The sequence below is a fragment of the Festucalex cinctus genome, chromosome 19 (genome assembly GCF_051991245.1).
Source record: "Festucalex cinctus isolate MCC-2025b chromosome 19, RoL_Fcin_1.0, whole genome shotgun sequence".
Lineage (NCBI taxonomy): Eukaryota > Metazoa > Chordata > Actinopteri > Syngnathiformes > Syngnathidae > Festucalex > Festucalex cinctus.
Window position 1 is genome coordinate 4,660,875 of NC_135429.1, and position 10,345 is coordinate 4,671,219.

General features: G+C 41.5%; 2 protein-coding genes across 3 annotated transcripts; both read right to left on the reverse strand.

Moving 5' to 3' along the window:
* Positions 1 to 272: 272 nt before the first annotated feature.
* lypla2 (lysophospholipase 2) lies at positions 273 to 6,558 on the reverse strand. 2 transcript variants are annotated; one of them, XM_077507379.1, is made up of 10 exons: positions 6,488 to 6,558; positions 3,377 to 3,469; positions 3,237 to 3,268; positions 2,763 to 2,828; positions 2,600 to 2,647; positions 2,445 to 2,515; positions 1,932 to 2,005; positions 1,719 to 1,820; positions 1,464 to 1,634; positions 273 to 1,390 (listed from the first exon to the last, which is right to left on the reverse strand). In XM_077507379.1, the coding sequence occupies exons 2-10, from the start codon at positions 3,452 to 3,454 to the stop codon at positions 1,340 to 1,342; spliced, it is 693 nt and encodes a 230-aa protein (XP_077363505.1). In that variant the 5' UTR covers positions 3,455 to 3,469; positions 6,488 to 6,558; the 3' UTR covers positions 273 to 1,339. The 2 variants fall into 2 exon arrangements, with proteins under 2 accessions (XP_077363505.1, XP_077363506.1); XM_077507380.1 differs by lacking the exon at positions 6,488 to 6,558 and adding an exon at positions 6,263 to 6,411.
* Positions 6,559 to 6,995: 437 nt separating this feature from the next.
* pithd1 (PITH (C-terminal proteasome-interacting domain of thioredoxin-like) domain containing 1) lies at positions 6,996 to 9,491 on the reverse strand. The gene is made up of 6 exons (XM_077507224.1): positions 9,151 to 9,491; positions 8,217 to 8,260; positions 8,028 to 8,105; positions 7,826 to 7,930; positions 7,621 to 7,729; positions 6,996 to 7,346 (listed from the first exon to the last, which is right to left on the reverse strand). The coding sequence occupies exons 1-6, from the start codon at positions 9,340 to 9,342 to the stop codon at positions 7,245 to 7,247; spliced, it is 630 nt and encodes a 209-aa protein (XP_077363350.1). The 5' UTR covers positions 9,343 to 9,491; the 3' UTR covers positions 6,996 to 7,244.
* Between the last annotated feature and the right edge of the window lie 854 nt (positions 9,492 to 10,345).

A 10,345-nucleotide genomic window follows, 5' to 3' on the forward strand; every position in this document is an offset into this window, starting at 1 on the left:
CCCCATGCTAAGCACTTCGTTGGTCTATTCGCAAATGTAGGCGGGACCAGAGGCTTACAGTATTTCCCGGAGCAATTTCGTTTATTCAAATACTGTACTCATATTTATTGTGATAAAGTAATCTCGTTTAGTAATTAAATACAAGGAAATTCAAAGAAAAACAATCGAGACCCAACTGCGTATAGTTTGCATGTTCTTGTGTGAATAAGCATATTAAAAAAAAACAAAAAAAAAAAACACGGATTACAGTAAACGGACAGTCGGACACTAAATGTTTTTCTTGTCATTTATTCTGCATACAGGTGCTTGGAAACAGACCACCAGTCTCATGTTACTGAATGCTCATCATTTTAACATAACACAATAAAAGGATGAGATGACAACAGAGGCAAAACACAAACAAACATCATAAAGTTCTGGTACACAAAAACATGTAAAAACTTAAACCAAGGAGAATCCACATGAGAATGTGTGACACTGTCACACATCAAAATAATTATAAAAAAAGGGAAAAAAAGGAGGCATTAGTCTAAGAGGACAAAAAGCAACTTTACAGTTTAACGTGTGACACAACTGAGACATTCATTGATTTGTCAACTACAATCAAAGCAGATGTCTTCACCCCAAGCTTTTACAAACAAGAGTGCCAACACAAGAACAAAAGGAGAGTAAAAAAAACATTCATGGAAACAGGAAAAAAACAAACAAAAAAAAAACAGAACACCTGACAGATTTCTTTTACGCACACATGACTCCTCGGAGCAACACCTTTGTTGTCCAAGGATCAAGTTGTTCGGGGTTAACTTTTTGTCATTTGTATAATCACTCTTCAGTTATGTTTCTTACCAGAGCATATTGCCACTTGCTGAAAGTCTGACCTTTGAGATTATTGATCAGTGGGGTTAGTCAGTTAAATACTTTGCCAAAGGAGGGAGATTTACTTCATATTAACTTGGGGTCTTTTGTGTTTTACAGCTACACACCAAAAAATCTACACAAAAAAAAAAAACTTGTAATGGGGTTGGAATGAGGTGGACCAGAGGGTGACAAGTGGACAGCAACACATAAGGGAAAAGTGTTGCAAGTTGATTAAAAGGACAAATATAATCAACAGGAATGTTGCGCGCGGGGCTGATTTTCTCCCTCCAGAGGCTACAAACTGTGAGCACTTTGTTCAAATGTATTTTTTGAAGCCAATTTGCGTGCGTGTGGAAGGAATAAGGGGTGCTCATGGCTGTTTCCTGTTTGGGGAATGACAAATTGGGGTTAGGGGGGTGAGAGGTCAGTGTCACAAGTGGGGTGGGGGACGAGGGGGAGTCACAGTAGGGATGAGGTGAGGTCAGATCCGAGGCAAGTGCTTCTCAATGAACTCCTTCACTGCCAGCATCTCCTGCAGCGTGACAAAACAAAAAGTGTCGGGATGACGCCGAAATCAAATCGAGCACGACTGCGCAACACGGCACCTGAGTGCAGGACGAGTGAGTGACGCCTGGGTAGGTTTTGAAGGTAATCATCTGCGGGCTGACGATGTATTTGAGCTTCTCCGCCGTCATGGCGCCAAACTGCACGGGGATCATTTCGTCCTTCTCGCCGTGACACTGCAGGATGGGCAGGTTCTTGTTGCCGCTCGACGCCTGCACGCCAGAGAGGCTACACGGTCAGTGCGCTCGCGAACGAACGCCGTCGACTTTAAATGGTCAAAAATTAATTATAAGCACCAAAGGGAAGCTCTTGTGAAGGGGCAGCCAGCAGCTGAGGGCCACCACGCCGGCCAATTGGTGCTGGCAGGTCAAGGCGGTGTACAAGGACAAGGCCCCGCCCTGAAAAGCGAAAGCAAACTGTTTACAAACTGGTTTTCAGGAGTCCTGAAAACCCCAAAAAACTTGACAACATTCTGGATGAACATGAAACTAGTATCTTCGGGATCGTACCTGCGAGAAGCCGCCAAGCATGATGCGGTTGGGAGGGATGCCATTTTTGGCCTCATGCTCGATGATGGCCTTGACTGCAGGCAACGAGGGGGACAAAAGTGCAGAATTTAACACAAAACACAATGCTGACCAGTTTGAAATTGGTCCTTGTTTTGTTTTCTCCAAGTTCCCTAGTTTCAGGACTATAGTTTGACCACTAAGGGGAGCTACAGCTCTGTGTAGTGGTAGTAGTAACTGTGTTTTTAATTGAATTTTTTTTTGCTGTTGGCTCAACGTCAGCAACCCTTAATTTTTTGGATGATATCAAGGTAATGCTATCCAACTACTGAATTGAAGAAGAGGTAAATAAATTTACAGATACTGAGCAGAATGTGTCATCAAATGATCAAGTAAAGTGCAATGTTGTGGTCTGGCTGTCATGTTTTACATCACACGTAGTTATTAATCAACAATCAAGTTGTCAAGTCACAAGTTATCACAACAGTGGCTCGAGTCTACTGCCATAAACCTCACTGTTTTCAGCTGCCTTTTTGATCCCAGATTCATCCTCGGGGGTTTCCGGGCTGAGGCCTATGAGGTCAAACCTGTGCAAAAAAGCACAAAACAACCAGTTAAACGTTATGCTTTTTTGTCGTTACACCTGTGCTGGAAACTACACTTCCTCTTACCAGGCGGGCATCATGACGTTCATGTTGAGGGTGACGGGGATCCTTGGCCTGCAGAAGAAAGTGAACAGGTGCATGAAAATAACAGGGACAAGCTACATGTGTGGATTCAAAACAAAAGGAAGCTTAATTGCTCGACGGAGCGACTCCTTCTATGGACACTCACGCGTGAGGGCAGATGAACTTGACGTGAGGCAGCTGGATCCCCGTCAAGGTGTCAGCCCACCCGTGCCTGGTGAACAAAAAGATGATGTCATCAAATAACACATCGTCGTCGTCATGATTTGTTCTCGAGATGCTATCATGCCCAAATTAGTCTCTCCCACCAATCTCACAGCGTTATCATACGGGCAAATTTATGAATTCACATCATGAGCGTGAAAACATGGAAAAGACAAAAAGCGCCTTTTTGCTCCAACAAAGCTGCTCTTGTACTCGCAAAGAGCCGGATGTCACAAGAAGAAAGAAGAAAGATGTCCTCCATTGTCGCCCCAATGCGGGCTTCCTTTTTCCTTATTAAATCCGTCAGCTAATGCTGTAGTGCGACTCCTCCAGTTCAACTTGTCCCAGTTTAAATACACTGAGGGTGGTTTCATTTATTTTTAGCCTAAACTGAAGACTGCGCCGCTTGCTTCCTTACCCTGTGTCTCCCAATCCATGAAGGAAAATCACCTGTAATGAGGACAGGGGGGGGGGGGGTGCAGTTAAACCACAACTAACTCAAATTATGGACAAATCATGGCATGAGTTGACAATGTGGGCGAGTGGCTTTCAACTCACCGCCGCGGTCTCCTTCTCGTTCCCGGAAACCGTCACAGCCTCGGCGAGCAGCGGCACAGACATGTTGTTGCCACACATACACTGTGAGAGAGTCTAAACAAGAAGAAGGACACAAACTTGAAATGTGAGCACATAGAATGTTTGTTTTTCTACGCACGGTTGAAAAAGTACAGCCACCCGTGTTGGCATTGGTGTCGCTACGTCACCTAGCCGGTGATTTGCATCTCTGTGTTGCGTTGCTGTGTTTAGCATGAAGATGGATGCTCATCCTGGTGAGCCTCTGACCGCGTTATCCAAATAGGTTAGCTCCACTATGAAGAATTGGCTTTGTTTGAGTGATTTGAAGTCATGTGTTTAATTATATATTACAGCATTCACAGAGACTTTCATTATTCTCCATATTTATGGCATGAAATGATTTTTAAGACCGTAGGTACGCCATGTAGTGCATACAAATATTGTAAAATGAAAGACCAAATCCACACAAGTCCAATGCATGGCAAAAAAATAAATAAATACTACTCTGTCTTGCATTGATGGTGCAACCTGATAATCGAAACGCACCGACTGACCCGGAACCGTGACGAATAACAGCTTTGGGGCAGCTGGTTATTAGACAACACAACACAGTGGTAAAAGCCTCTCCTTGATGCCCTTTGACTATGTGATGATGCGGGCCCAGACGGGGCCTGTTTGGCAAGAGGAAACGCGAGGGGGTTAATGTGTAAACCGCACTCTGGATAATGCTTGACCTCAGAAGTTAAAATTCCAACGGCGTCCGGACCGGGCGGACGAGCGACTGCGTGACTGACCCGCCCGCCGGGCTTAGCGTGTTTGCTCAATGAAGGTCGTTTTTGCATGGAGATGTGGTAGTAGGTTGTGTTGGTGGTAAGTCTGCCTGGCAACAAAACCGTAAGTGTAAAGCTGTGGGGGGTCTCAATCTGTATACAGCAACTACCACCTAAAACTGTTTTTTCCAAGTACCACCATCATGACTAATGACTAAAATAGTCTTTCAAAACATGTTGTAATACTTTGAACTGAATATGTCCATTCACTTATGTCAGTTCTATGAGATGACACAATTTTAAACGTTTTTTTTGTGTGATTTGTTGATTTTTAAACGGTCTCTATATTGGTCTTTATATTGCGAACTTGTGTAAATGTGTTCAAAGTGGAGCATTTGTACCCCCAATCAGTATAAAGGCCAAATGACTAGCGCAGGAAGTCCGACAATAGACAAAGAGTGGAAAGAACACGCTGAAAAACTTAATCAAAGACGGAATGATTAATTGTTGTGTAGCTTTTCTTTCCGCACTCACAACAACGATCCATAACACAGTGTGGGTTTTAAAGGCCTGCTAGGAAACAATGGCTCACGCTTCGCACGGCGGGAGGAGGTCAGTAGTTAAAAATAGAGCTAACGCAAATGTGGTGGCGGGTCCAAAGGCAACTAAAACTCGGTTAGATGAAAACACACCTCCGTGGCATCGATCTCACAGAAAATGTAAGCGTAATACAATCATAGACTACTACACTACGTAAAATGAGTCTGCTTGTATGCATTGATGATCCACATGTGTTAATAAAAGACACCGTTTGGTTTTTACCGTTTATCACTCATGTCCATGCCTCAGAGACTGCAATCTGTCAGAAAAGCAAGAGGTGGTGCAACTAAATATTAGTGATATGTTTTGATTGTTTTTTCTTTGTCTGTTTTTCATGATTCCATATTTATTTCCCTGCACTTGCTCTATAAAAGTAACTGTTTTTTCTTCATTTTTATTTAGTGTTTCTGAAAGCCAAGATGTTGCACTTTGGAATGACCTTACGGCTATTTCATGCTTTTTATCTGAGTTTAACTCGTCCAAGACTGGTGATTCCATACTTTTTGCTAGGGCTTGTAAAAGCACTCATGCTAGCATGTTTCAGTCAAAATAAGAACACATTTTCGCTGACACACAGCGCCGATATTCATTAACTTCAGGGAGCTGTTATTCAAAATTTAAGTTAACTTTATAAAATAGATGCTGCTGATGTCTGCTTTTTTGTTTGAATTTAAAACATAAGTAATTGAGAATTTAACATTTTAATTATTTTGAAATTTTGGAAAACTTTACCATAGGAAAGAGCTATTGTCTTTAGACAAGTTGATGACTTGAGAGATCAGTGAGCATTTAGTTCCTAATTTTAAAACAAATATGTAAATTGTCTCAGATTTATTAAAAAAGAAAAAACATTTTACAAGTCCGAAAAGTTGCTCAATATTATGCTTAAAGACTAGGGCTCTTTTATGCCAATATTTTCCCTTTTACTTAATTTAAAATGAACATCGGCTCATGATAATCGGTATCGGGCTCTCTCGTTGCCACACTAGGACAAAAAGACAAGAACACAATCTCACTCTTACACACAGGGCTGGTTGGAGGAGTTTAGATCGCTGCCAAACAGGACGATCAAATGCGGCAGTGAGTGACAGGCGCCCCCTCCCCCTGCCCTCCTCCTCCACACATCACACAACCGCAGCTTCCCTGACCAACAAACCACCACAATCGAGCTCACAATTCCGGGGAACCAGCCCACGGGCATCCCATCTGGACGGCGGTCGAACGACCTGACCGGCAAAAGTGACGGCTACCGCGGAGGCGGAAGCGGGGCGGCGCGCGGTTATCGAGCCGGAGGAGGAGGAGGACAATGGTCGATTCTTCCTTCATCCCTCGTGATGCCATTCAGCCGTTACAATCAAACTCTCCATCCGACTAGCCCACCATCCCCCTGAGACGGATTAAATCCCGGTTAATCTGTCCTCTTTACACACACAAAACACTCACACACACAATGTTAGCATGTGCTAATGCTAACACAATAAATGTAATTGTCTGCTACCGGCGTCTCCGTCCGTGTGTCCGTCCGCGACGATGGGGAGCTCAAAAGTCACAAAATGGCCACCGTGCACCGAGCGGGAACTTCAGGAGGGGTCCGAAAAGGTATTAAAGCGGATATGTCCGCGAGTAAAACGCGGAGAAGGGTGGGGGGGGGGGGGGGGGGGGGGGGGAATGCGGTGAAGCCGCGGCCCGCTAGTAGCTGATATAAAATGTTCCACTCACTCACCGCTCGCTGCTGTCTCCGTTCACTACCGAGCAGAACTTCCGGTTGGCGTCCCTACAATCGAGGGGCGGGGCATGCATGTGACGCCGTACATAACCACGCCTATAACTGATCATGCCGTTAAAAAAAAAAAAAAATTAAAATGCTATAAAATTCTAAATATATATTATATTGTAATAATTGAATTAAAAAAATCAGTCTTAATAAAAAAAAATTAAAAAAAAGCAAGTGACATTTTTCTAAAACAACTTGTCACACATCCGCTCTTACTCAACTGCTCTAAAGAAAAAAATATATAAAGTTTTATTGTTGTACAGTGTCCTTGAAGGCCTCGTAAGGCACATTTTTTCTTAATAAAATACAAAAAAACTATTTGCAATAAGTCTCATTAAAGTCATGAAATATAACCAAAACGCTAAATTATCTATAGCTAGTTTGTCAACTCGCTCCTCTGTTTGCAGCCATATTGTGAGCGCAAGCACTCCATGTCATTAAAGAATTTCTCACTTGATTGTCAGCTCTCACAGTTTTATTTAATCAGATTACAAACTCTTGTGAATATCTCCATTTCCAAAGAAACACCCGTGACGCTCGAGCGCATTTTCAAAAGGTCGTCGGATTACAGCGCTTGGCGTTTGCGTCGCACTCGACTAGCTTGCCAACAACACACAGCCACAAATGCGTCATTGTTTCTTGCTTGACCCGCCACGTCAATGACAGCCTCCTCCTCCACCTCTTCATTTTTTTTGGATGTGACGCTTCATGAAATAAAGTTAGTTTGCGGGATAATGCTTTCCACTTTGTGATCGGCGGGGTTCGCCGTCGCCTCGTAGTTGCAGATTGTCACTTCGTGTCTGTGAGCCTGGAAAGAGAAACAATTGTCAGCAATGTAGAAATAACTAGTAACTTTACATGAATATATTTTTTAAAAAGAATACTATACTAGTAGTCTTAATAAAAAATAAGACAAAGATTCATTCAAGCATAAAAAGAAATTGAACAAAATCAGCTGATTAAAGCATCGCAACATCAATGCTAATTAGCGTTAGCATTGAGCTAGCGGGACCTTTCTTTAGGTCGTTTTCAATTCATTCACTCATTCATTCGTCCATTGATTAATTTAAAGCATTTGTAACCTCCGCGTATTCTCCCCTGAGGCCGATGTAGTAGATCCTGGTGCTTTCGGCGCCAAAGTTCTTGGAGATGTGGATGGAGAGGTGCTGGACGTTGGAAAAACGGGCAATCCTGGAAGTTAAAAGAAGTAAAAAAATAAATAAATAAAAATAGGGACGGAGCTTGTGGCTGTAACTCGAGCTGCGCTGTTTTGTGAACAAAACTAACTTGGTCGGGTACTCCAGCTGAGCGTTGGGGTCTCTGTTGAGTCTGAAAGCTTGCTCTGGTTCTCTGCCGGTGTCGTCAAAGGACATCTGAGGGATGTTCTTGTACCTGCAAGGAAAGTCTCAAGATTTTCATACATCTGTGACATGCTGATTATTAAAACGCAAGTCTGTATGCCCTAATGTCCAATTTGTGTGACACTCACAATCGTATCTCCGCCGGATGCGAGTCGTCGTCCTCTCCGGAGACGATGACGCCTTTCAGCTTGACGCTGCCAGTAAACCTGAGAGCAGAAAGAAATGAAAACAAAAACGGGACGCGGCGAACACCGTGACACTTGAAATCGGAGTGCGTCTTTCCGGTTATGTGCTTATGGAACTTATGGGGAACTTACGGGACATTGAACAAGAGCTCTTCGTCGACGTCGCTCTCGACAAACTGGATGGGGAAAAATATAATGTGGGTTAATTAATACATCATGGCATATCATAGAAAAAAAATTTATCAATTTTGTAGTTGACCTTTAGGGAACAGATATAACAGAAATGCTCAATTTTACTGCAGCGCATCTTACTGAGTTTCTTATTTGTCTGCGTGATACTGCCCTCTAGTGGCCAAGGCAGGTACACCAGAAGGAGCATAGTGTCTGGACTTTTTTTTTTTTTTTGACTGGACGCATATAATTCTGCAACTAACAATAGTTTCAATAGCGGATTAACCTGTCGATTAATGGATTGAACGGATAAAAAAAAAAAAAAAAAATTATGTCTATCCAAGGATAGACATTATTTCAAATTGACAGTGCAGAAAACACACCAACATAAAATTAATAATTATGATTTCACCTAGCTGGCTTTGTCTGGAACATGTCAGAAAATAGGCAAAAATGTTGATCATTGTGTTGCTGAGCAATTTTAAATGAAACAAAGTCAACAACCAATCAATGACCACCATATTGATGAATTTGACAATCTTGACTAGTCATTGCATCTCTACATTTTATGTTATTGATTGTACTTTTTTTAATTACGTACAATACTGCCCACACAGTGTTATTTTTCATGCTTTAAAAAAAATGTCATTTTTTTATGGTGTTTTTGAATGTCTGTCATCGATTGATGGCATTTCTTTGCACCACTGAAAATAAAATATTTTTAGAATTTTTTATTTATTTTTTGACATTGCTAACAGTATCGTAGACTTATAGCATATCTATAATAGCCTACCAAGGCGTGTTTTTCTGCTGACTAATGTTGGACTTACAATACCTAACTTCCCGAATATCTAACTTTGATGACGGTTAGCTCATATCGGAGGAGTTTGTTTACCTTGTCGCGGTCTTTCCGCTGGTCCCACGGCTTGAAGACCAGCCTGCCGTCGCCTTCCCTGCTCTCGTTCAGGCACTGCAGCTTGTCGCCGTCGATGCGCCGATACAGTCCGTACTCGACGCCCCTCTCGGCCGGTTCATGGGCGCCCTCGCAGCCGCAGCCGTGGTCGTGGTGGTGGTGGTGGCCGGACATGGAGGCGGCAGACGCGGAGCCTTTTGAGTCCCAAGATCCAGAGAGCGAGTAAACGGAGACGCCGATGTTAGAAGCAAGTTTCACTTTCGTGCCAAACACGCCGACTTCAAAACAACGCGAGGTTGATGTTTACTTCCGGGTTAATAGTTTCAAAATAAAGCTCGTAGTTCGCCTACAGAAGTCTAAAACAGGGATGCACAAAATTTGGTTTTAAATAAATCATTTGTAAATTAGTAGTAATTCATCTTTTACTCATAATTTTAGTGTTTGTAAACATTTAATAATACGAACTAATTTATTTTTATTTCATTAGTCATTTTAACGTTATTTTATAATAAATTAACATTTTTAAATTAGAATGACGGAAAATAATTTTAATAACTATTTATTTGTAGTGACAGAAAATATATTTACCAAGTATGTAATGAAAATAAAAATCTAAAAAATGAAAATACATTTTCCATTTTAATATTTTCAGAAAATTACTTGTTTGCGTCACGTTTTCTACAAAATTATTTTAAAAAGTAATACCTTTAAAATGTATTAACATTCATATAGCACCATTCAACAACCTATATAATATATTGTTGATGTGACAAGATTACTACACTAGAAAAAAAGGAAAATGTTTCTCGTAGTAAATTGTGAGGAACTGGCCAAAATAGAGACTATTATACATTTTATATTTATAAATGACCCCACTGTTGACGTCCACTTCCACTAACACGGCAAATGAATATCTAGCTAAGAGTACAATCATATATTTTACTGGCATCTGGTGGAACTTAAAATTCTCACTTTTCAGGAGTCCACAAAAACGTCATTTTTGTTCAACCATGAACATTGCATCGTAAATGAAAGAAAGATATTTTCAACACTGAAGAATAGTCTATAATTTGTGAAACACTCATACTCATGGACTTACCAATTATGTAGATTTAACAGACAAGGTTTCGGGAAAAACACCAGCAATATATAATGTAGATATTTTACGTCAAATAAC